Source organism: Sphaerodactylus townsendi, linkage group LG13 (genome assembly GCF_021028975.2).
Source record: "Sphaerodactylus townsendi isolate TG3544 linkage group LG13, MPM_Stown_v2.3, whole genome shotgun sequence".
Classification (NCBI taxonomy): Eukaryota; Metazoa; Chordata; class Lepidosauria; order Squamata; family Sphaerodactylidae; genus Sphaerodactylus; species Sphaerodactylus townsendi.
The window spans coordinates 38,436,789-38,463,203 of NC_059437.1; the positions used below are offsets into that span (position 1 = coordinate 38,436,789).

The 26,415-nt window shown below is 45.8% G+C and overlaps 3 protein-coding genes across 5 annotated transcripts in view; 1 reads left to right on the forward strand and 2 right to left on the reverse strand.

The window, feature by feature from the left end:
- Nucleotides 1-3,432: 3,432 nt before the first annotated feature.
- On the reverse strand, nucleotides 3,433-14,578 carry ZMAT5 (zinc finger matrin-type 5). 3 transcript variants are annotated; one of them, XM_048513980.1, is made up of 7 exons: nucleotides 14,442-14,578; nucleotides 13,604-13,755; nucleotides 13,159-13,221; nucleotides 10,834-10,914; nucleotides 5,868-5,979; nucleotides 4,991-5,128; nucleotides 3,433-3,993 (listed from the first exon to the last, which is right to left on the reverse strand). In XM_048513980.1, the coding sequence occupies exons 2-7, from the start codon at nucleotides 13,728-13,730 to the stop codon at nucleotides 3,864-3,866; spliced, it is 651 nt and encodes a 216-aa protein (XP_048369937.1). In that variant the 5' UTR covers nucleotides 13,731-13,755; nucleotides 14,442-14,578; the 3' UTR covers nucleotides 3,433-3,863. The 3 variants fall into 3 exon arrangements, with proteins under 3 accessions (XP_048369937.1, XP_048369938.1, XP_048369939.1); XM_048513981.1 differs by lacking the exon at nucleotides 4,991-5,128; XM_048513982.1 differs by lacking the exon at nucleotides 14,442-14,578 and having other exon boundaries at nucleotides 13,621-13,735.
- Nucleotides 14,579-14,811: 233 nt separating this feature from the next.
- LOC125442552 (cytochrome b-c1 complex subunit 9) lies at nucleotides 14,812-17,901 on the forward strand. The gene is made up of 2 exons (XM_048513983.1): nucleotides 14,812-14,992; nucleotides 17,633-17,901. Exons 1-2 carry the CDS (start codon nucleotides 14,852-14,854, stop codon nucleotides 17,678-17,680), a joined length of 189 nt encoding a protein of 62 aa, XP_048369940.1. The 5' UTR covers nucleotides 14,812-14,851; the 3' UTR covers nucleotides 17,681-17,901.
- Nucleotides 17,902-20,303: 2,402 nt separating this feature from the next.
- The window catches only part of ASCC2 (activating signal cointegrator 1 complex subunit 2), a 36,956-nt gene continuing 30,844 nt past the window's right edge, over nucleotides 20,304-26,415 (reverse strand). Inside the window, 4 exon segments of the mRNA XM_048513984.1 lie at nucleotides 20,304-21,191; nucleotides 22,130-22,206; nucleotides 24,357-24,459; nucleotides 25,564-25,788. Of these exon segments, the coding sequence (XP_048369941.1) occupies nucleotides 21,020-21,191; nucleotides 22,130-22,206; nucleotides 24,357-24,459; nucleotides 25,564-25,788 (577 nt within the window). The 3' untranslated portion in view covers nucleotides 20,304-21,019.

The following is a 26,415-nucleotide window of genomic DNA, read 5'->3' on the forward strand; positions in this document are numbered from 1 at the left end:
TCCCCCATTGGATGCCGCAGTCCAGGGTCCCTTGAACTTTTTGCTATTCATGTCCGCTGCCTCTCAAGCCTCAGAAAGCTGAATTTTGGGATCCAGTTCTTTTGATGGTGCAGTTGCAGCAATCAGGCAAGAAGCAGAAGGAGTGGGGGTGGGGGAGGTGAGCAGGGACCCTCGCGTTCCAAATGTACCTTGGCCAACCTGCTGTTTTATTAGTCCTCTGCAGTATTTTTCAAGATTGCCAAACATCCGTTATTTACTGGCATTAAATTCCTCTCTCATCTGTCAGAAAATGTACAGGTGGCAACCCAATCATTTCTGACAAGCCTAACAAAGCTTTTATCCCTGCTGGCATTTCCTCATTCATTCTGGAACATGAATAGTTGCATTGATTTTTAAACATTTTAACTGTCCCACAAATAACACATTTTCCGAGCCTATCATGAATCATTTTGTGCACCCGTTTGCAAGTAAACATTCATTTCTTTCTCCACCCTCCTTGCTTTCTCCAGCCCTGGCCACACAGAGAGAATTGCTGTGGAATTCTGGCTGGGAATAGAAGCTGTGATTTTGGCAAGTCCCCGGTTCCAGTCCTGCCTCTGCCACAAACTCACTTGGTAACCTTGGACAAGTCATTATGTTTCAGCTCCCTCCATCTGCAGTACGGGAATAATACTGGCTTACCTTACAGAACTGTCGTAACCGTTTCTGGGATGCTATATATGAAGCTCTTGACAATACTATAGAAATGTGAACTATTAGATGGAAAGAGCAGCAGTGGCGTAGTGGTTAAGAGCAGGTGTACTCTAATCTGGAGGAACCAGGTTTGATTCCCTGCTCTGCTGCCTGAGCTGTGGAGGCTTATCTGGCGAATTCAGATTAGCCTGTACACTCCAACACATGCCAGCTGGGTGACCTTGGGCTAGTCACAGTTCTTCTGAGCTCTCTCAGCCCACCTACCTCACAGGGTGTTTGTTGTGAGGGGTGAAGGGAAAGGAGTTTGTAAGCCCCTTTGAATCTCCTTGTAGGAGAGAAAGAGGGGATATAAATCCAACTCTTCTTCATAGAATCATAGAGTTGGAAGAGCAGGAACATACAGTCAAAGCACTCCTGACATATGGCCATCCAACCTCTCTTTAAAAACCTCCAAAGAAGGAGACTCCACCACATTCTGTGGTAGTGCATTCCACTGTTGGTCAGGAGGTTTTTTCCTTATGTTAAGGTGGAATCTCTTTTCCTTCACCTTGAACCCATGACTCCTGGTCCTAGTCTCTGGAGCAGCAGAAAACAAGCTTACTCCCTCACCAACATGACATTCCTTCAAATATCTAAACATGACTGTCATGTCACCTCTTAACCTTCTCTTCACCAAACTAAACATACCCAGCTCCTTAAGTCTCTCCTCATAGGGTCGTGGTGGCGAACCTTTGGCACTCCAGATGTTATGGACTACAATTCCCATCAGCCCCTGCCAGCATGGGAATTGTAGTCCATAACATCTGGAGTGCCAAAGGTTTGCCACCACTGTCATAGGGCATGGATTCCAGACCTTTTTACCATTTTGGTTGCCGTCCTCTGGACCCATTCCAGCTTGTCAATATCCTTCTTGAACTGTGGTGCCCAGAACTGTACACAATATTCCAGGTGAGGTCTGACCAATGCAGAATGTTGGACAACCAATGTAGTACAAGAAAGAGAAGCAGATCCTCCCTAATTCTGCATCAAGTTGGCAACAGCTGAAATAAAACCAAATACAGTTGCTATTGGTACCAGTCAGTCACCCCTAGTATTTGTTTAGCATAGCCAGAGATGTGCTGGAGATGGCCTTGGAGTCCATCAATGAGGCAGCAAAATGGATTTACCTGCCAATGGCTTAGGGGTCAGAGGCCTCACACAGTTACCCTGGGAAGAAACCAGGGTTGATGGATTCACAGCATAAAGTACACATTCCGTACCCCAACTTTCCAAGGCAGGCCAGGACGAAGAGGTTAAAATATTCACCTCTTGCCCTGTGCTGATCTGTTTTAGGGCCTGAAGATCAGCTTCCTGCTCACCCAACCTCGAATGCTGGCAAGCTGGATCCTGGCGCTATATGCTGAGCCTTCTGAGACTTAAGGGAAGGTGCTCACAAAGCGATTTACCTAGCCCCAGAACTGAGAAACGCCATACTATTGCACTGAAGGGGCAGGGTTTGCCTCTCATCGTTTATCGCCCCACCGCCCTCCATTCTTCATGGATTCCAGCATTGTCCTTTGTGCCAGAGTGTCTCCTAGCACAGCAGACACGTGGAGCCAGCGGGGTGCAGTGACTAAGAATGGTGGACTCCACTCTGGAAAGTCGGGTTTGTTTCCCTACTCTTACACATGAAGCCTACTGGGTGACTTTGGGCTAGTCACAGTCCTCTGAGAACTTTCTCAGCCCCACCTACCTCACATGGTGTCTACTGTGAGGAGAGGAAGGAAAGGAGTTTGTAAGCTGCTTTGCGACTCCTGACAGCTGAGAAACGTGGGGTATAAATCCAAACCCCTCCTCCTTTTCTTGTCACGTACAGGTAAGACTACACATTTTTGGATTTGAACCCAGGTCTTTCCCTCCTAATACAAGGCTTGCATCACTCCTTTGGCAAGTACATACTAAAACAAAATATTGGCTTTTAGCTTGCAGAGCCTGAGCCACGGTGAGAAGAAAAACAGCATGTTATCGCTGTCAGCCAAAGAAAGATTTAGGTGCATTTCTCTGCATTATCTGCTTGGAAAGGAGTCCAGCCAATTTCAATAGCGTTTACTCCCACTAAGCACACCTTAGGACTGCAGCCTTAAAGTGCAATCCCTAACTCATCTGTCTGTAAGTCCCAATGAATCCTCCCTGTCTATCAGTTTCCTTGTCTTCCAAGCAAGGAAAAATCTAACTCCCAACACTGTGGAGCCAAGGTTCTCTCTGCAGCACAAAGAAACTGAACACAATGCAGATGGAATCCCGATTTCTAGCATAAAACTCCAAAAAACCTCCACTAGTAGCTGCGTTTTTAAAAAAGTGCTATTGGAGCTGCTGAATCTTTCTGCAGTACATGCCTGCCCCCTCCCACTGCGGTTTGCAGTAACTGAATATCCTATTTATTGGTGATGAGACCCTGTCAAAACACATGCTGCAGATTAGTAAATGAGAGATCATCAAGAGATACAAAAATAGATGTTTCTGCACTCAATGCAAAGTTCAAATGCTATTTCCCCCCCTTCCTCCCCCCCCCCCCAGCAGAGCTATATCGAACAAGTCAAAGCCTCAACTGCCAAATGGGGAATAACATGCAATGAAAAGTCCAGAAATGGTTTCAGTTCTTGAAGAGCCATTTGCCTAGATTGGGCTAACAAGACTCTGGAGAAGTCAGCTAAAATTCAGAGGAGAATGGGCTTAATTCTTGCACAAATACACACAAGCTCACACCGGAACCCACAAATCTTTATTCATTAGAAAAATATATATTTACAAAGGCAGGGGTGTAATACAGTTAAACACAAGCTGGCGCTATACAAATATTTTTTTTTTTTAAAAGCCAACAGATTGAGATGCACCATAGCTTGCCTTGCGAACATTTCTCTACACATTTTATTTTTCTCACCACATGTTACGGTCCTGCCTCCTCCATCTTTTCAAAAACTCTGATTTGACCTTTATCAGTACATACTCTCAAAGATAACACACCAGTATTAGTTCAAGAAATGTATCGAAAGACAGGCTTTATTTCCTCTAGGCCCCTGGGAGGGGGGGCGGGCGGGCAAGACAAGGCTGGGAGGGTGGGGGGGGGGGAAGACAAGGGTTTACAGTACAATACTTTCTATTTGCAGTGACCATCCGATTTTGACCATCTTTCATCCCCACTGGAGATTGGGTGGGATCAGCCATCCACTAGGAGGCGGAGCCTGAAGGGAAGGCGGAAGCTCATGAACTGGTGGCCAACCAGGCGGGTATTGAAAAACAGACTCTTCCTCAGGGTCAGCACTGGAAGAAGACAACAACATTGGATAAATAACCAGCATGTATATCGTGCTCGTGCAGTGTTCAAAGTGCTTCAGGTGCATTATTTTGGCAATTCCTGCAGCAACCCTGGGAAGTGAATGATTACTATTATGACCAGGTTGCAGCTGGGAGAGTGAGACTGAAAAACAAGCGGTTTGGCTACATAAGTATGGCTGGACTAAAATCGGATCCTGGGATTTACTAATCTGTGACTTACATTTTTAGCCATCACACCCTGCCCTTCAGCCCTTCCAGAACTGTTTTATGTACCACAACCATTATAAAGCCTGCTGCTTATACACCTGTGCCCACGGTTGATACATATGTGAAATCTGGCTCCGTGGAGCTTTTCTGTGGCTCAAATACTTGTGCCAGTGAGGGGAAGAGATGCACCAGCAGGATGCTTTTCTGGATGCCACCCTCAGTGTCCCCCACGTCCCGGGAAAATAGGCCTGGAATCACAATTCCAAAACGCACCACCACATGAAGAGATACAGCTAAAGCTTTTTAAGGGATCTGAAAGTCAGATCAACATAAATAGCTCAGAGGCGAGAGCAGCAACCCACATAGTTAGCAGCCCCTGCAGCAGCACCAGATTCTGCCAAGAAGAAGACAGCCCTCTTGCCTTGCTGCAGCCAAAAGGAGCCATCCAAAGAGAGCAAAAGGAAGCCCTGGCACTTGGCTTGGTGCTGTTCAGTTCAGCTTGTGGCAGAATCAGGTGAGTGCAGAGGCAACAGGCAGGAGAAGCCGCAGGGAACGGCAAGTGCTACTACAGCACTACCAAGCAAGCCGGGCTCGAAAGGCAAGCAGTAGGTGAAGAAGCCACCAACAGAACCCTGCAGTGCCTTTCCCAAGAGGAGAAAAGGATCCTGTGCAGTCTTCCTCACTGGCAGCTCCGGGACAGGAAAACTGAGAAACAAAGAGCACAAGGCTGAGAATTTCAGAGAAGGGAAGGAAGGGAAGAATGCAGGCACACAACCTTGGATCAAGGTCTTGCTTTACAGATGTGAGCTTTGCCTTCCACACCTGGGAATGCCAGGGATCCAGTAAGAGCCGCAAGTAAATAACTGTCTCCCCTTTTGGGTTTGTTGGGAGTCCAAAGAAGATGGCGATGGAGCTGCACAGAAGGGCCAAGAGAAATCCTGTTATACCTAATGGACAAACTCTCCCATAGTTCTCCTGACTTTTCCCATGAAATAACCTCTCAGCCTACATCCCGGACACCTATATGTAAACCTGTGAACATTCACTCCCTCTGATTCCAGCTTTGACTTTTCCTCTGGTGTCTCCTTGAGCACTAGAGCACGCATGGTCTAGTGGTTAAGAGCAGGTGGACTCTAATCTGGAGAACTGGGTTTGGTTCCTCACTCCCCCACATAAGTGGTGGACTCTTATCTGGTAAAGCAGATTTGTTTCCACACTCTTACATTCCTGCTGGGTGACTTTGGGCCAGGCACAGTTCTCTCAGAACTCTGTCAGCCCCACCTACCTCACAAGGTGTCTGTTGTAGAAAGAGAAAGGAGTTTGTAAGCGGTTTTGAGTCTCCTTACAGGAGAGAAAGGCGAGGTATGAATCCAAACTCCTCTTCTTTTTCTTCTAGAATTTGAATTATAAGTTCTTCCAGACAGGGGCCACCTCCTTGCCATTCTACCCTGCCAAGTGTCATGTGCTACGCAGCCATGGTGCTACACAGACGATAACAACAGATGTGGAATACAAGCATGGTGAGCAAAATTCTGGGAGCGCTTTGGAAGTCAACAATGCCTCTTCCTTTCCCTGTGAAATGAGGCAGACCTTCCGAGACCATATGGAGTCCTGTAGGAACACCTTCAAGAGCAAGCCCAAAAGGCACATACCTGTTTGTCTGAGCAGAGCAGAGCCGCTTGGCCTTCTTCTCCAGCCACTCCTCAATGGTCCCCGGGGGTTTTGCTATTCCATCTCGCTGCTGCTCTTTCGCTCTCCGCTCCTCTGTTTTTTGGGGAAGGGGACAAGAGTAGAGATGTTTTAGCCTGCTGTCCTTTGACTCCATTAAGTTTGCTCTTCGTTAGTTATTCTCACAGCGCTGACAGCTTTTGCCTAAGTAATTTGGCCTGGAGTGGAACCTCCTTCCCAGCTGTCCTCCTGCATTTGGAGACTGGGCTGTTACCAGGCCTGTCCTCTCTCCATCTCCCTGTCCTACAAACCTGAGTCTACACTGGACGCCAGCCTTGAACGGCTTTCAAATAATCCGCCCTTCTGGCCTGATTAGACCTGATGCATTTGTACAGCCTGGGAGGCGAGCCAGCCTGGAAATCATGGCAGTTAAATAGGAGCTGGGCCCTCGTGCGCTCACAGATGATCTGCAGGTTTCAACGCCAAGGACCATGAGCTACTCAAAACGCTGCTGCTCCTCCTCCTGCTGCTGCTGCTGCTCTGAAAACAGAGCACTGCCATTCACTAAGCAGAGCAACCACAACTCAGAGAAGACACAGGTCAGGCAGATAGAGCCAAGATACAAAGCCCTTTAGGAAACGAGGGATTCTGCAAATGCAGGAAGGATGATTCCAAAGCATTACAAGCCAACAGCACTGGCCCTGAAAACAGGAAGATCAGCAAACTCAAAACCGAGTATCACAAGGAAGGGAAGACAACACAATCCATTCATCTAAAACAGGATAACCAAGTGCCCAGCAAGTATATGGGGAAGCAATCCAAAGCTGGGGAAGCAATCCAAAGCTGGGAAGCCACAACCAAGTTGTGACTCACCTCCCCTCTGATAGGAGAAGTAGAAGCAAGGAGACTGTGCAGGCCTTCAGAGGATGGTCTCAACAGAGGTGCAGGAAGTACAGGGAATCTTTCCTTACTGGACTATTCACAGGGATTGAATGACACAGGATGGGCAGAGAGATGTTTGCCTGGCTCTACCCACCACAAGCAGGGATTCATTTCCCACACTGAGGGCCCCCACAATTTCCTACCATTCCCTCAACCCTTTTCCCTCCGCCACCTGCTCTAAAACAAGACACTGCATGCCTTGCTTCCAAGTGAAACATTAAACATTTCCCAACAGGGTGTAAAATTAGCAGAGTGAAAGATAACGCCACTCTCATGATGGCAGCCAATTATTCTTCTCTCCTGTTGAATATTAATGATGGTGGCAGAAGCAAAAGACATAATGAGCAGCCAGAGATGGATAATGTGTCATATGCCATTCAGCTGCTATTCAAGAATCACACAATAAGGCAGTGGGAAACATAAAGAAAAAAAGAGTCGATTCTTATACTCCACTTTTCTCTACTGTAAGGAGTCTCAAAGTGGCTCCCCCCCCCCAACAAGCACATTGTGAGGTAGGTGGGACTGAGAAAGTTCTGAGAGAGCTGTGACTAGCCCAAGGTCACCCAGCAGGCATCATGTGGAGGAACAGGGAATCGAACCTGGTACTCCAGATCAGAGTTCACTGCTCTGAGCCACTATACCCAGAAGGGGTCATCAGACCTTCTGGGGTCTTGAGGTGACTAGATTAAGAAGAAGAAGAGTTTGAATTTATAAACCTCCCCCCCCCTTTCTCTCCTGTAAGAAGACTCACAGGGGCTTACAAACTCCTTTCCCTTCCCCCCATCCCCCTGTGAGGTGGGTGGGGCTGAGAGAGCACTGAAGAACTGTGACTAGCCCAAACTCTGAAGAACTGTGACTAGCCCAAACCAGATAGGCCTCCACAGCTCAAGTGATAGAGCGGGGAATCAAATCCGGTTCCTGCTCTTAACCACTACACTACACTGTAATGTAAAAATAAATAAATAAAAGGAACAGCAAACAACAAGAAACACAAAAATAAAGGGCTCACTGCTGGTTCACTTGCTACATGATGGGACTTTATCACCTTTTTTAGACAACATTCAAATATACTACCCTTAACGATCTATTACTTAACACTGTACAAATGTAGGGTCTGGTCTTCACAGGCAGCATAATGAGGGAGTAGAATGGACCGCAACACTTCAGATTGCAGGCTGGGGAAATTCATATTTTGGAATGTTCCCCCATATTGTTTTCTTTTAATCCTGTAAACAGAAAACCAGTGCAGCACTTCAAGAACAGGACTAGAATTTTCCTCGCTGATTAGCTAATTTTTCATTTGCAGGGATGCTCCCCAGCCCAATGGAGTAGCATCTGTCATACATGTCATACATAAGAGTCACCACCTGATAAATATGCACATGTAAGCTACTCATACCTTCTCAATGATACCTGGTCTGCAAGCAGACAAAGAACTATGATATGCACCTGCTGTCAAGGAGTCTGCCTGAGCCCTGGAATGTAGCTTGTCTCAATTAAGTTTGCTAGAAGCAGCAAACAGGATTAACCCCAATGTTTGCTGCGCTCAGCATTGCGGCGAGCAAGTCAAAACAGAAGCCAGCTCAGGACTTTCTTCAGTGGAGTTTCTTTAATTAAAAAGGTTTCGATTTGCACAATGAAAGGGGGAAGGTTTGCTGCCGTCCCCCAGAGGAATGGCTTCTCTCGCCTGCCCATTCAACTGTTTTGCTTTCATTGAGCCCATTTAACCGCTGCCAATAATCAATACCAGCATAATTGGTGAACTAACCCGAGACAAGCAGCTAGTCAAATCAACCTCCCCCTCCAGCTTTTTGGCAGAACGCTTCCACTTCCTAGTAGACACAGCTCATTAAAGAGTTTTAGGGTGTTTCTAACATTTTATTTAGCAACCGGGTAGCCTAGCCTTTGGTGAGAAGGTGGCGTGGCGTAGCTCAATCTTGTCAGATCTCAGAAGCTAAGCAGGGCCAGTACTTGGAAGGGAGACCACCAAGAAATACTCTACTGAGGAAGGCAATGACAAACCACTTGTTCGAAAGACCCTTGCTGGGGTTGCTGCAAGTCGACAGTGACTTTACACACACACACCCTAGCCCAGAGGTGTAGCAAGGGGGGAAAGCACCCAATGCACTGGTGCATCCCCTCCCCTGTCCCGCCCCGGAACACCCCTACCATGTCCTGGAATGCCCCCGCCACACACCCCACGGGGGTGTGCCCGGTGCGTCACACACACCCCGGCCCCCTTGGAGCTATGCATCTGCCCTAGCCTTGCCAAATGGGCTGAAGTATTACAGGAAAGATGGGGGCAATGACGACATCTGGAAGGAATCATGTGTGCTCTCGCTCCCTTTCTCTGGACGGTGGCATGAAGGTATGACTGGGGAGCCTGGGGGAATTGGGCCCTACTGCTTCCCTTGATTCATGTCACTCCTCCTGTTCTCAGGGAAGGGCTGGGGCTCAGTGGAGGAGCCTCTGCTTTGCACAGAGAAGGTCCAGGTTCAATCCCTGGGTTCTCCAGTTAAAAATACAAACGTACTCAAGAAGTCAGAAGTCTGTGAAGAGTAATATACAAATGAAACCAGAAACTTATTTTTTGGGTCTTACGGACAGCCAATTTTGAAAAAAAGATATGGAACTGTGTTTTTATATATGACATTGGCATGGTCGACCAAATAGAAGGCCTCTCCATGTGACAATCACATGCACAAGGTCCCGGCTCCAATTCCCAGGCTCTCTTGTACAAACAATGAGTGGCTGGGGAATGGCAGAGACCTCAAAGAGTCACTGTTGGTCCAATTCAATTTTGATCTAGACTGGCCTGGGTCAAAACAAGACTGAACTCACCATCACTACCAATCACTAGATGCTTACTTAGACGGACCCAGGATTTAACTCTACCTGTGGGACTGCTTCAGCATCTCATTTTATCATCTCAGCGGAGCTTAGATTTGAAAGCAGGACATCTTGGCCCAAGTCTAGCACTCGAAGAGCCCCATCCAAAGGGAGGGGGGCAAGTACACTGTGAGAGTGCCATGCTGGCCTTGCCGGCAGATTCACCCACCCCTGGGTGCTTACCCTGGCAGAAGGGCGATTTCAGCGATGCACAGCCACTGCTGCCCTCCTCTGGCACTGGGAGGTGGCACTGACTACAGTGTCCGTGTTCCCACGCCCGTGCTGCCTCTGTTGGCATAGTGGTGAAAGTCCAGGGAGCGGCTGTTTGGCGCATTATGCCCAAGCTACACACTAATACACTCCTGTTTGGTGGCACAAGTTGTGTTAAGCCCAATGGAGGCTCCTTGGTGGAGGGGAGGCTTTCATGCTTGCAAGGCCTCCCTGTGCAACCAGGAAGCCCCTTCGGGAGTGGCAGGACAGCACAGCCATGGTGCCGTGCTCAGGCGCCTGTCTCGTGGATGGGGCTGCCCACCTGTGATTTTTTTCCTACTATATTGGAGGCACACAAACACCACCACCACCACCCCCAAAAGTTTACTTCTGGTGCATGAAATGGTAAAAAAAAATTCCTCACACAGAACTCGCTCTCTCAGTCTCTGCAAGTCACTGCTCTGAGGAGGCCACCCAATTAGAGAGGCAAATCCCATGTATCTCTACATGAATCACATCAGCAGTCAGAATCCTCTGTGGGTGGATATTTGGAGCTCATAGGAGCTTTTTAATTTTGCAATTAATTCCTCCCTCGCAAGATGCGACTGGGGACCTGCTGCTCTGTCGGTGAACACAGCCAACCGAGTGCATTTGTTCTAGCTTGCTGCATCGCTGGGCTTGACAGAAACTACTAGGCTCAGTAGAGCAGCAGTCAAATGGGTATAGGGCAGCTTCAGCTGTTCAGATAAATTAGACTTAATACTGTGGACTGAACAAAGTCCCTGGACTTCCTACTACTGCTTCTGGATTCCACATGATGCAACATCTTGATTTTTGAGGAAACAGATATTGGGAAATTGCATCAGGGCTTCTGTTTCCTCTGCAGCCTACCCTTTGGCAACCACCTACCTTGCACCTGTGCATTCAGTTTCTCCAAATCCACCTCGGTCATGTGAGAGAATCTACAGTTGGAGCCAAAATCACACTGGCCTGCAAGGAAACCCAAAGAAGGGCAAATGAAGTAAAGAGAGCACAAAACAGGGCAGGGATGGAGTAAGGTCTCCACTGTCAATGTGCAGCCTGCTATCATGTGTACTAGGGAGCAACAGAACAGAGCACTGTATTGAGCACAGAACTGGGTATCGCCACAAAAGATATTGGCTGTTTTATTTATTTATTTATTTATTTTATTGGATTTTTATACCGCCCCATCCCCAAAGGATGTTTTAAGCAGAGATCGTTTCTAGCCCTTGTGGATTGAAAAACAAGAATGTAAAAACGACATGGACAGTTTCTGTAAAATAGTAAGAAACTAGAAGGGAGCAAGTGGAACTTCTTAACTTAGGGATAAATCCCTCAGCCACTCTGTGATTTTTCCCCCCAATGTCCCAGGATCCTACTTCTCTCCACATTTACAAGAAAGAAGAAACAGAAAGGTCCATATTTTGCTTGCTACGCACACATAATTTGTCTAGCCCCAGCGAGGCAAGGTGAATGCATTTATGCAAGTGATGCATTTGCAAACATATTCCAGTCACAGCTTTTCCAGCAGATACTAGTCTAGTCTCAGAATTTCTCACCTGAGCAGACACTCATCATTGTAGAAGCAGGATATATGTAATAATTCCTATTCATACAGCGTAACCTATGCAGCCTTTAAAAAAATCCAAACATTTATATCCTTGACCTGCAGTTCCATTAAGAAAAGTGGACTATATGTGAATGCAATAATTCTAACCCTTTTAAGTCGAGTGACTTCCACAGACTTTGAAAATGCAACAATACTTAGGAATGTACTGAAAAATTAGTTCCTGTCAGTTCATTAACTAAAGCTACGTTGAACAGAGGAACAGGCTGCTCTGCCCTTAAGAATGCAGCCTGGCTAGTGGGGAGGGCCTAAAAGTATGCTTTGCCGCACCACCCAACCTTTTCTGCAGATGATCCATCTCTTTATTAGAGTGTGCCATAACAGTGAAAGTGTCACTGTTATGAGGCATGTAAGCTCAGGGACAACCCCAAATACAAACCACAAATGAAATCTGAGATAATGGATTTTAAAATTACAGCATGGGATACTTCTGATTTCACGCTACTACGTTTCCCTTATGAGTGAAACTGCAAACATGCCTCTCACTACACCTTGACAAACCTGTGGGCAGGGGACCGGTAAAACCGGGTTTCCTTGCAGGCACTGGCGTAATGCCCATTGGGCAAGGTGGGCAGCTGCCCAGGGCATCATCTTGTAGGGGGCATCAAAATGCTGGGTTCGTTTTGGGGTATTTTAGTGGTTTTCCATTTATGGCCTGCAGGGGGCACAGTTTTTATTATGGCATCCAAAAATTTCAGAGTATCATCAGAGACTGTCCTCATGCTACCCATCAAGTTTTGGTGATAAAGTTTGGTTCAGGAGTCCAAAGTTATGGACTCAAAGGGTGGCTCCCATCTCTATTGTTTCCAATGGGAGCTAATAGAGATGGGGCTAAGCAGCTTGAGGGTCCATAACTTTGGGTCTCCTGAACCAAACTGCACTCAAACTTGGGGGTTTCTATTTAGGGCAGTCTCCTGATGAGACCCTGAAAGTTTTGATCAGGCTCTTCCTGTGAAATGTGCCCCCACAGCCTGCAACCCCTACTGATAGCAATGCAGAAAAACTCAATGCAGAATAAAAGATTCTTGGGCAAATTGATAGTTTCTGCAGGGGTGCATTTCTTTGATGTATTGGCACTAAATTTCAGGGTATCATCTTGATGATGGCATCTTCTGTTTGGTAGTACTTGGTTCAGGGGGGGCCAAAGTTATGGACCTCAAAACTGTGGTAGCCCCATCTCCTGTTAGCTCCCATTGGAAACAATGGGGATGGGCATTCCCTTTGGGAGTCCAACTTTGGACTCCTGAACCAAACCACCAACTTGGGGAGAGCATAAGGACAGTCTCCTTGATGATATGCTGAAATTCAGGAAGCTGATATGTCTAAAATGCACCCTGCAGGCACCAATGTCCTGGTGCAAAAGAAATTTGGTCGCGGGTGGAGCGGCCCAAGGGAGGCATCCAACTCAGGTTTTGCCCAGGGCTACAGTTTGCCCAGGGCTGCCTCGTTACGCCCCTGCTTGCAGGCAAGACTTTCTCTGCAGATACCAACTGGCCTTTCCCAGAGTTAATTTACTCCTCTGACTAAGCCAATTATTGTGAGCAGCCCTAACGAAAACATGCACTCAAACAGAAAAAAGTGTGTACCTGTCTGCAGGAACTTTCGACAGGGCTTCTTACTTTGCTCCTCCTGCAAGATAGCTGCAGCATCTGTAGAACACAGAAGGGCCACATGAGTGGGTAAACCAGGCCCAGCGTTTCTTCCTGTTATGGCCTGGCACATGTCCAGCTGATGCCCAAGTCAGCCTTCTCCCGCAGGAATCAAAGCTAGCAATAAGTCATCATTCCAAATGGAACTTGAAGAAGAATACAATGTGTTGTCCCTTCTTCATTTCTTATTCCTGGATCCCACCTATTTGCTAGAAGGCTACCTGTTCCTTGCATGAAAATAGCTAAAACCCACCATCCTACAGCCAGCAGACAGAATCTAAAAGCTATCTAAAGGGCTTCTGCTTGTGCAAGAGGGTTTCCCTCACTCTCTGCCAGATCCACAGCCCCTTCCTTGTTCCCAGGAAGAGAACTTGCCTCCTACCTCGAAATAAGTCGTACCAGAGCTTTTTGGCCCTCAGATGCTGCACCCCATTCAGGTGCTTCTTCCTGTTGTGGAGGTTGTCCTGGAAAGAGCGGTCACAGTAGTCGCAGAAGTAGCGCTTCCCCATGTGTGTAGTCCACTGAACAAACGTTCTGAGGGAAGGTTAAGTACAATGTATCCATGCAGGTCTCAAACACACATCTCATTTCTTTTTCCCAGTGTGAGGGCCTTCATCAGGTTGGCCATAGCTTCCACAGGCTTTCCTCCAGACTTTGTGGCAGAAATCACGCAGTCTCAGTTATGTACTTGCAAAGGCGGACATGGTTACTACAGCGCTACATATATTCACTTCAGAGCAAGCCCTTCAAAGTGCAGTGGAATTAATTTCCAAGTACACTTAAAAGAGTACTGTAGTACATGCTTCTACATCACTGTGCAGTTTAAAGGATTAAAGGTTGGGTTGTGGGGTGGATAAAATGTTGGGAAGATTACTGGATCCCCTTATTATGCTATGTCAAAAATAAAATGTGTAACTAAGGGCTATTAGTAGCAGTGATTATGATATATATGTATGTATTTATATGCTGTTGTGCCATTAAAAACAAAACTCTTGAGAGTTAAAGTTAGGCTGAGAGACTGCCCTAAAGCTCCCATGTGAATCTTATGGAAGTACTGGCATTTGAACCTAAGCCTTCCCAGTCCTCTAACCACTATAGCAGCACTCTGACTCTTCCAAAGAACCTATTTCTGAGAAAACATGCGGAGGACTGTGAATACATGAATGGCATACTTGACACCCTCCCCATTTTGCCCATGTTGCTAAGTTCAAAATACTCACCGCTCTACAGATGCTACATATGTACAGCGCCTGACACTTGGTAGAGAAACGTGTTAGTTTGGAGCAAGAAGTAGACCCACAACCACTTCACAAAGAAGTAAGAGTCATAGTCCGGGGCGCGTTTCCCCTCTTAACCCCCAAGAAAAGACGGATGAACACGGATGACATAAAAATAAACTACGACTCCCAATCGCTTCAGCACTCACGAGAATGCGTCGCAGAGCCTTATGGGAATTAAAGTCCATTTCTAAGGAACAACTGGCAAGTCGGCTACCGCATCGAGAGAGGCAAGACTCCAAAACCCATAATTCCGCGCGGGAAGGCCTCCCCAATACCAGCCAACCGGCGAGGCCTCCCTTGATATAGAAAAGAGCAGTTGCGCCTGCGCATTAGTGGGAGAGAAGGTAAAGATGGCGCTAGGCAGGCAAGTGTACAACTTGCTTTTCCGCCGCACCTCCACCTTTGCTCTCACGATCGTGGTGGGCGCCCTCTTCTTCGAGCGGGTTTTCGACCAGGGCGCAGATGCTCTCTATGAGCACATGAACAGAGGAGTAAGTAAGACATGTGTGGGCCACGAGCTAGTAGGGAGTGGATCCGCGGGTGCTGAAGGTCAAGCGCTTTGCAGAAATCTGTGAGGTCTTGTCTTTTGGCCTTCCGGGTATTGGGATTTAAGCTTGCCAGCCTCCAAGTGATTAAGTGGGGTAGGTTGCTCAAAGGTTAGCAATCCAAGCAATATACCATATTCATACACATAGCATACATACATATACAGTATAAATAAAAATATAAGTAAATAAGCTTATAAATAAATAAGCTTATAAATAAGCTTTTATACTGAGTCTACACAGTGTCTACACAGGATAAAAGCTTATTTATAATTCTTGAAGTGTATGTATATTGAATATTAGAGACACTATTAATACCATTAGCCATACAGATGCTTGTTTGGACTGTTAGCCTCCAAAGTGATTCCTGGAGGACACCAGGAATATCTCCAGACTACTGAGGCAGTTCCCCTCGAGAAAAGGGCTGCTTTGCTGGGCGGGCTATATGGCATTATAGGTTCCCAACCCACTGTGCCTTCCTCAGGCTCCACCCCAAATTTCCAGGAATTTCCCAGTTTGGAGTTGGCAACCTTAGTGGAGCTAATGAAGCCTTTTCCTTTCGTGGTGTGCCTTCAGCTTCCTCAAAGGAAGGAGGAGGCTCTCTTCAAAGTAGAAGTGTGCTGCTTTCTAGCATGGTCTAGGCTTAAACCCTTTGGCAGAGGGGTTAATAAGCTTCTAGTCTTGTATTGGGATCTGTGTTTCTCTGAAATGAATGGATGGAGGAGAGTACATTTGACATGCTTGTAATGACCGACTTTTTGTAACAGTAATTACTGCCTAGCTCCCCCCACCCGGATTATATATTGCTGAAGTCTGTATTCCATCTGTTCTATTTGTGTTCTTTGTAATAGTCTGCCCTTTGTTGTTTTGAAAGCCAGGGTGGCACTTCTGATTTCTGTTAACCAAAACATAAATTATCTTGAGTATATCACCAGTTCAACTTATGCCACTGCATCCTGCATGGGGCCTTAACACCAGAGTTGGGGTGGGGGAACTGAAGGCAGTTGTGGAAGTGGCACAGCCCTACACCAGTGGAAATACCCTCCTCGGGGCAGTTACCCTAGAGCAGTGGTTCTCAACCTGTGGGTTGGGACCCCTTTGAGGGTCGAATGACCCTTTCACAGCGGTCGCCTAAGACTCTCTGCATCAGTGTTCTCCACCTGTAAAATGGATAAATGTTAGGGTTGGGGGTCACCACAACATGAGGAACTGTATTAAAGGGTCGCGGCATTAGGAAGGTTGAGAACCACTGCCCTAGAGGAAGGGGGACATCTGCCTGTGCATGGCCACCATGGCCTCCCAGGACGTGCCGGGGTGGAGCCAATATTAGTTAGCTGCTACTTTCGCATCGCCTCTGGATAGTATGTGGTGGCCAGTCATATTCAGTAGCTATACGTAATCCTGTGCTTCATGGCCATTCTTGAAGGAACAGCAGAATACTATGGTTGTCCGTCCTACATTACGACGTTCCACATTGTGGTTTTGACTGATCACAAGTCGGCGCTGGACCCCACCTTCCAACACAAAAACCCCCCAGAATGGGCCCTGGTACCACAAGGGGAGCTGATGAAAAGCCCCCCACATCCGCCACCTCCAAAGCAGATGAATACAAGATGCCCAGAGAAACCAAATGGCCCCACTGCACACAGGCTGCCCAAAATACCTGCAGCCCTGCTGCTCACAATTTTACATGCTTTTCCACATGGGGAGGGGGGGCTTGCTTCTAACCCCGGTGATGTGGGAGGGACAAATGTATCCTCTTCCATTCTAGAGATTTTATGTTTTGGGATGTGGTAAATTGTGAAGTCAGTAGTGCAGAAAAAGACTTGGCAGTGAAGTCAATGTTATGGTCACTTGCGAGGAAGAGTAGCAAGCGGCCTATTGCCCTTTTTAGGTGCATGTGGTAACGCAGTCTTCAGACTGCTCTTGTTATTTGAGGCTCAGAGAAGAGCAGATGAATATAAGATGTCCAGAGAAGCTAAATAGTCCCACTGCACACAGGCTGCCCAAAATATCTGCATCCCTTGAAGGAGTAGCAGAATACGACAGTTGTCCATCCTATATTACGACTTTCCGCATTGTGGTTTTGACTGATCACGAGTCAGCGCTGGACCCCACCTCCCAACACAAGAACACACACGCACACACACCCAGAATGGGCCCTGGTACCACAAGGGGAGCCCTGGTTCTTTGTGTTTTACGATCTAGGCAACTTTTGTGTAAATATCAGCAGGCGGTTTTCCTTCCCACAGGCTGAACTATCCAGAGTAGTGACGGACAACAGCGCTGATTGGGGGGGGGGGGGGGAGCTAGAGCTCAGGAAGAGCCAGGTGATCAGCAGTTCACTACCACAAAAATTATTTGATATTTCTGTTAGTTGAAAAGGGACTATTGCTTACAAAATCCCCTGCTCATCTTTGCTGGAAACTATCTTTATATCATTTTTTAGCTGTATTATTGTTCCTTGCAAAAATATCCCAGCAATCCCAGGAGTACAAATTGATGGTCACAGCCAGACTGTAATATGTTCAGTACCAGATATCCCTGCAACTCTTTAGAGAATATTGTTGTCTCTTTGCTCTGCAGAAGCTGTGGAAGCATATCAAGCATAAATATGAGACTGGTGAAGAATAAAGCATGGAGATGCCAGACTCCCGCTGGAACCTTCCACGCTCCCTTCAGCACAAACCTTTCTTCTTGATCGCTAGCTGTTTAGAAGGCGCGTGTCCATCCATCCATGTGTGTCTATCTGAGACAGAGTGCATTTCTCAAGAGTGATAAAGTTACCTGGACTTGGGCTTGTTGTGTTGAAATGTAGCCTAATAAAATACCTTCTCAGATATGTTTATCTTGTACTTCAGACCTTCGCATGACTCTTTTCTGAGCAGCATCTGTTCTTGGGTGAAATTAGGGCCAGACTTGCCATGGCAAGGGAATTAGAATGTACTTTTATTTATTTGTTTGTTTGTTTATTTATATATCCCTCTGTTAATGTCTAACGTGGAGTATGTATCTTATTCTAGTATCTTAATGTCTAAGGTGGAGTATGTATCTACAGGGGAGCTAAACTGTGCCTTTGCGCTCAGTATTTTTCTTCCAACCTGGCTGTAATACTAAAAAGGAGTTAGGGCAAAATTTAGCATATTGTGCCTATTTTCTTGATCATGGTTTTACTAAAGATATTGTGACTCCTGCTTTCAGTGGGAATGGGTGCGCTGACCAAAAAAAAGGCTGACTTCAATTGAAGAACAAACTCCATGTAATCCATTTTAAAATTAACAACTATTACCATTGTTTTTCCACCCATAAAGGCTAGACAGTTGCTTTGTTATCAAATGAAACCCTGAAATCGTTTCAGGATACACGAGCAGATAGGATGAAAACCAACCCCCTAATGTATGTTTGAATTGTAATATGTGGCTAGTACAGAAAGTAAAGTAGATAAAATCTAAATACAGATAACATGCACCCCCACATGCCTTTTTATTTTCTGCCATCTGCTCCCTGCAGAAGCAGTTGGTTTTAGCACATTTCTGCTTAATGAATACTGACAACCTAAAGCCATTTTGTAGGGGTTTGCCTGCACAGAAAGATTTGCCATATACCTTCCCCTTGGCTGACTTCCATCTTCTTGCTGAGAACGCCACTGAGTCAGCTTTCAGGTGTCAGTTATGTCTCCCTGCAAAGCTGGTATACATCACTGAACTCACTCAACGTCTGACATTATGCTCTAGCTTGGAGATTATATTAGACAGAGTTCACTGATGAAAAAATCCAGTTGTCACAGTATTTAAAAATAAGATTCAGTAAAGGACTTCGGTGTATAACCAGAGTCTTAATGCTTTTAGTACAGGCAGTTAAACTGGTGATGGTGCTTGTCTAGGGAGTGCTCTACCACAGGACATCCTGTTCCAGTGGGTGTCATGCACCAGGGTTTTTAAAAAAACTGGTTGTTTTCTTGTAGCATCCTACCTGTGCAAGTAAACCTATTTTGTGTCAAAAAGAGAAGGTGACTGATGCCCTAGTCGCCACTGCAGACAGAGACATTCTTCAAAAACAGCAGGCAGCAACTTGCTGCAGAGCCTCCCACTGAAGAAATTAAAACTGCTGCTGTTCAAAAGTTTGTCTCTTAAGAACTGGTCTAGCAGTGGCCAAGAGAGCCAGCAGGGTGTCGTGGTTAAGGTGCCAGATTAGGATCTGGGAAGGCCAGGTTCAAATTCTCACTCTGCCATGGACACTTGCTGGATGACCTTTGGCTAGTCACACCCACTGGAAAGTATTTGGATGGGAGACCTCCAAGGAATACCCAGAATCATGACATAAAGTCAGGCAATGGCAAACTAAACATCTCTTGCCTTGAAAACCATAGGAGGGTGCTGTAAGGGATGGGGGTTCAATAAACCTGAACCACAAAAAATGGTGAATATTGAGGGGTGGGATTACCAATAAAAAAAACCAGGCTGTTTCAGCCTGGTGTTGAAAAAGCCCAACGGAATTCAGCTTTTTCAGGGTAGGGAGAGACAACTGAAGGCTGCTTTCTGCATGGCCAAGGGCAGCATTCAGTTGCAGTAATCTCCACCGCTGCCACTTCGCTAGCCCACTTGGGGGGGGGGGGGGAGGGGGAGAACTGAATGCTGCTCCCAGTGTGACTAAGGGCAGGATTCAGTTGCAGGTATCCCCAACGCAATTTCTTAAAACCACGTTGTGACTGATAAAGCATGGACTTGAGAAGCAGTGTTGGTCAGAACTGAAATTTCCAATACCCATGGACTTTTACCAAAAACTTTGGGGTTTTTATCATCCAAACCTGAAATTTACTGATAGTTGTTTGCAGTGTTCACCCCTCAGCTGTGCCTTGATAGCCAACCCCCTTCCCCCCTTCACTTTAAGCCAGATGCAATTGACAGCCAAAAACCGAATATATGTGTGAATATCACAGTGTGTATATGCAATACATGTAACAATCCTATACTACCTGTTTTGCATATGAGGAAGAAGGGCTGAATCACTTGATGGGTCACTGCTCATTCTCTTCGTTATGAAGCTGTAGCAGTGTATCTTCCATTAGGGAAGAGAAAAATTGGATCTCTATAAATACGGAGATGGGCAAAAAGGCCTACAGGAAGCATGTCTTCCGGTTCCCGCCCCCATCATCCCACAGGACCATAAAGGACAGTTCCTTTTCGGGATGGAAAGCCATATGCACCCCCATGAGAAAAGTAGAATGGTAGAGAACACTTTTCAATTCTGTTTTCGCTCAATTTTTGCTGTCCTTGGATTTTTCATTTTATTAGCAAGGGACAATTTTTTAAAAATAGGCTGTGAACATATCATCTAGTCCAATCCCGATGGAAGTTTTCATCCCTTGTAATGCTGGATCCCAGAAGTCACCTCAATGAAAGTGATAAAAGTGATGAATAGTCACTTCAGAACTGAGACCAAGGCATTACTCTGGGACAATGCACACACCTGATATAACAGCTATTAGCTTAGACTTCTTTAAAAGAGAGCTAAGGCTATCCTATCTGTCTGCCAACACAGCTATGATGGCCAAATGGAACCCCCTGTCTGGAAATACCACACCTCTGAATAACAGACGTTAAAGGCAAAACAACAGGGGCTGCCCGTTGTCTTCGTGCCCTGTTTAGGTGGCATCCTGCTTTTGGCTGCTTGAAACACTGCTGGGCTGAATGGAATTTGGCCGAATGGACAAAGGCATTTACGTTCACCGTACCAAAACAGAACCTGGAGGACAGCTGAAAGAACAGCAAGGTTCCTTGAGTGCGAATACAAGTATTTTGAGCCATCACTATAAAGATCATGACACACAGTGGTTGCAGTTCTCCTGTGTAATGAGCTCAAATGTGTTATGTACACTGGGCAGTAACCAGAGTCAGGTTTGAAGGCAGGAACCCTAAATTTGGGAGCATGATGCCTTCCATGATGTAACTACAGGCTCCCTTCTCCCGGCCTTCAGGATGGGATCATGCCTTTGTTACGCTTTCTGTCAGCCATGGCTCGCCGGTTATGGTTTGCCCTCGCCCCTTTGCTGGCTTCTTTCTTCCTCCGCTCCTGTACTGTCTCTCGACTCTGGCCATGTCCTTTGGCGCCACCGACAACAGCTGCTGAGTTGTCTGGCTTATACCTGCAGTACATAGAAAGAAAACCCTTTGCCACAAGCTCTGCACCAGGCAGCAGGAAGAGTCAACAAATGTTCCTAGTCCCTTTATACTGCAATTGGCCAATTTAGGCCAATTCAGATGTCTTTTAATAGTAGGCAAAACACAGTCGTGACAAAAGCAAAGAAATGCAACAAGCAGATTGTTCAAGACACTGGAACAGAAAACGGAAATACTGTATCTCTCTTATTTATGGCCCTCCTTTTTCATTGAGACAGGCAGACTCCAAGAGAGAGAAAAACCGCATCAGACCAACAATGCAACAACAGAAGGGGGTGGTCAGCGCGTGAAATGAAAAAGATGTCAAAAAGATTACTGAGGGTGGAAAGACATTTCAGAAAAGTGGAATGAATGCTTTGCAATGGGGCGTTCACTGCAGAAATGCCCATGCCTCTACTACTGTAAATGAATTACTAGGGCTCCTCCCGCACATGCAGAATAATGCACTTTCAAACTGCTTTCAGTGCTCTTTGAAGCTGTGCGGAATAGCAAAATCCACTTGCAAACAGTTGTGAAAGTGGTTTGAAAACGCATTATTCTGCATGTGCGGAAGGGGCCTTGGTCACTCTAAGACAGGAACTTCTTGTGTATTAAGTGGAAAATGGTTGATTCCCAACAAAAATATGCAGCTGGTTACTAAACCTGGCCTTCTTGCCAGAGAAATGGAAGTGGCCAACATAGGTCCAGTTTTAAGAAGAGACAATACATGTCAGGTCTTCACAAGGCAAGAGTGGCAGCACTGTGCGAAATGCCACCATGTACGTGATCAGAGAGAGGTGGCAAAAAAATGACTAGGCAGCTACAGACGTCAAGGCCCATGGCTTCTATTTCTTAAAGAAGCAGGTTCTTTGGAGCTATCATCAATACCAAGCAATGCTGTTCCCTTCATAGATCAGGGTCTTACCCTTTCTTTGCGAGGAAAGTCATCCGCCTGGCTTCAGCTCTCTCCCTCAGCACCGCTGGGTCCTGCACAAAATGGTCCTGCCACGGAATAGAAAGAACATTGCTTGCTGAGATTTTGACAGGGTGCAGCTTTCAAAAGAGTGGTCCTGCTCATGGGACTTGGAAGTAAGTCCAAGTCCCCTTCAGGGATCGGGCGGTATACAAATTAAATAAATAAATAAATAATAATAATAATAATAATAATAATAATAATAATAATAATAATAATAATAATAATAATTTTCAACAGAAGTTTGTAATACAGTTTTTCTTCGTATTTAAAAAAAATGGGAGAAAAAAACCATGCACAGCAAACCATTCCCTCAGCTAGAAGAAGAAGAAGAGTTTGGATTTACATCCCCCCTTTCTCTCCTGTAGGAGACTCAAAGGGGCTTACAATCTCCTTGCCCTTCCCCCCTCACAACAAACACCCTGTGAGGTAGGTGGGGCTGAGAGCTCTGAGAAGCTGTGACTAGCCCAAGGTCACCCAGCTGGCGTGTGTGGGAGTGTACAGGCTAATCTGAATTCCCCAGATAAACCTCCACAGCTCAGGCGGCCAAGCTGGGAATCAAACCCGGTTCCTCCAGATTAGATATACAAGCTCTTAACCTCCTACGTCACTGCTGCTAGGAAAATTAACCCAACATAACATTTTCAGTGCTTCACCCTACTCCAACCAAACTATTTCTGTTCTTCAACTAATCTGCTAGGAAGGAAGCTGGCAGATAATTTCCTAACTGTGCAAAGATATTGAGCAAAACATTTGGAAACTTGACAGCGAGGCAAGAATAGATAAATGGCTTTCGAAAAGCTCGGGAGGTTATTATTACGAGCATATTAACTACCGTAATCAAATTCAGACAGGGAGAAAAATAAAAGTTGTGCTGGAGTTTATGGAGCTTTGGAAAAAAAAGTTTATACATTATTGGAATATAAATAAACATAAAGAGGACTCACATTCACAGCCATTTCCGGTGATAAATGGAATATACTTTGTGTGCATACAGCTGTGTAAGCCACTTAATAGCATGTTGCTTGGGCTTGTATACATGCATTTATTAAAAATAGAGAGAGAACTGCTATTTCGGCACTGCTGCGACGACCTTGGAAATAAGGCAGCTGTACTGAAGAGGCCTCACTGTCCGCAGGCTCCTGCCCATACTCCATTCAGACATGCATTCAGACATGAATCCCAATGAAGGAGAATTGGCTTGGTGTTCATACGATGATTATCAAGAAATTCCTTTACTTTCAGCCTTATAAGGAACCTGAACATCTCACGTAGTGTTAAGAGAGATCAAAAGAACTCTCCTGACTTTTATCATTCCAATGGAAAACACCATTTGTCTTTTTCTCTCTCTTGCTCAGAGGAACTTGAACGGAGCCTTGGGATCAAGGGCATCTATGTATATCTATGCACTCTGATATTCCACGAGAGAACGTCTTTAAAATCATGGCCTGGAACATCTTTTTCTCCCCCATATCCTTTGTATTTTGTCACATCCAGCCTGAGCAAATGTTCTCGCGAACTTGAAAGCTCACACAGTTTTGTGTCCCTGTAGCTGGTCCTGATAAAAGGTAGTACACAGACTTGGTTCTTATTTTTTGAATTCTGAGCATAGTGACATGTCTGTGTTGGGCAACAGGATGGGGACGGAGGGGAAAGAGCCAAGCTGCAGACTTCCATACCTAATGCCTCACACCACAATAGCAGAACATTTCCAGCAATCATGGTAGCAGAGGCTTTCTTGTATTGTCGAAGGCTTTCACAGCCGGAATCACTGGGGTGTTGTGGGGTTTCCAGGTTGTATGGCCTGTTCCAGTAGCATTTTCATCTGTGGCTGGCATGATCCTCTGAAGATGCCAGCCACAGATGCAGGCGAAATGTCAGGAGAAAATGCTACTGGAACACGGCCATACAACCGGGAAACCCCAGAGGCTTTGTACTTCAAGAGAAAACCTGCTCTTGATAACTTGTCAAACTAGCGATCAGAAAGCTGATCTCAGGAATCCATCAAAAGGTAGCATGTCTCAGAAACATAGTTATGTTGAAACTGGTCATTGTGAGAAGATGCTCTGAGCCCATGAGCTAAACCTGATCTTGTCACACTAAATCTTGTCACACCAAAGACATAAATGCAAGTGCTTAATCCATGATCTTTTCCCCACACCCTTGCAAATCAAACCACCTTTGCAGCTTCCTTTGCATTTGTTTCCACTTTTTCTTCCTCCTCCTCTTCTTCGTCCTCTTCCTGGTCTTTTGATCTCAGGACCTGAGGAATGGTAAACGGCCTACAGGGGAGGGGTGGAGCGGGTTAGGAGAAAGAAAACAGTGAGAATTTTAAAGTCTTAAAAGTGAAAATTCCGCGGTGACAACTCAAAGTCTAGCCCTGCCCAAGGACATGCAAGGAACTCCTCCAGTTCTTACCATTGGGCGGGAATGGAATATGCTCAACCCTTCTATAAAAGCCCTGAAGTTGATAGTAAACTTAGTTTTATTCTGCCTTGTTGAGGCTAGCAAGAAGAGGGAAGCAGCCTTGTGGGGCTTTTGATATGCCTCCACATTTTCTCAGAGTCTCATTTTACCCTTAATATTCTTGTGCATATCATAAGCTGTACTGGGGGGGAAGGGGGCTTGTAAATGGCTGAACTGCAGGTTTCAAGTACCAAAATAAGCCCCTATTTTAATAAACCTTTCCTCCCTATGGATCTGAAATGATATAATATGTAATTCTGATATTCAATCAGTAAAATACAAACAATAAATTACATAATTAACAGCTTCTGTGGTCCCAAAGTTTCCACCAACCAAGAAGACTCCCTATAGCATCTCTGTATGAGTCACTTCTCGGGCTTTGTTTCTTTTCACTCCGCTTTTAATGGAAGCAGGTCATTCTGGGGCATTTCTGTGCTGGGCATTACTGGTGCATTCCATCTGCAGACACACAACAGAAAGACCCACCCTCAGAAGGGTCCTTCCTTGCATCTCTGCCTGGGTCTCCCAATTCTAGTTCAGTATCCTGTCCCAATGGTACTCGGTCTCTGGCTTGCAGAGAGATTCATTGGAAAATTTCAGAAACTAAAACAGAAACATGACCACTGTGTGCCCTGTGTACCACTCAACCAAATGCACACATATAGTAGTAAGATACAACTATTAAATATATAACTAGAACTATGGCTGCATCCACAAGATTTTCCAGGTCCATAGCATGGGGCTTGCAGTTCACCCATCTTCCAGTCCCTGTGGGGGTGGATATTTCCAGAAAAATGGCCTTGTTTCTGACTGGTGGTTCCCACCTTGAATTTGAGGCTTAAAAACAACTTCTGATTCTGCTGCCCCAATGCATACATGGATCATGACAGAGGCCAATCCACGGAGAACTCCAAACTCACCTTCTACTGATTAGCTCATCGTCCGAATCAGCATCATTTGCTCCCACCTGGTTGCCATCATAGGTATCATCGTATTCATCCTCGTAAGTGTCCTGGTAGAGAAGGCCTTCTCCACTCTGCACTGCAACCTCCTCCACTATCACAGAGTACTGGCGGTAGCGCTCCCTCTGCTCAGCCACAATGCTCTTGTCATTCAGTAAACCTTTTGTCGTGACTCTGTCACGCCTGTAATTCAAGTGTTGACAGCAAAAAAAAAAAGTAGTTCCACTAGGTATCATTTATTGCGCCTGATCTTTGCAAGTAAACATGAGACCACTGCAAGGATTCCACGGTATTTTGTGGGTGGGGAGAGTGGAGAATTCTGTGCTATAAAACTGATTCAGCAGGCAGAATCGATTACCTTTATCCCATGAAAGCAGAAAAGTAATCTGTGCCAGCGATACTATTTATTAACTTTATTCACTCCTCTTCCTGTTTTCTATGCTCCATTAATAACTAGGTACATGGACCATATCTACGGACAAGTTGCTCTTTTGAAAGATTTTCTTCTGCCTTTGCCATCTATATTACCTTGCCCTGGATGCCATGTGGGCGTGCAGATATATTGCTTTTGCAATAGCCCATCAAAAGAGACTCTCTCCAGAGCAGCAGCTTAGTCAGGACCGGTTAATATCCACAAATTCCTTCATGCAATTACATATTACCATGTGGAAAAAAGCTAATGTGGCCTCCCTGTAGGGAGGTCGGATCTTAAGGCAGATCGGAGGGAAATGCAATAGGAAGAGACAAGAGGTGTGCATTGTATACAACAGCAAACAAATAACCCCAACCCACAAATAAAAACTATAGCAA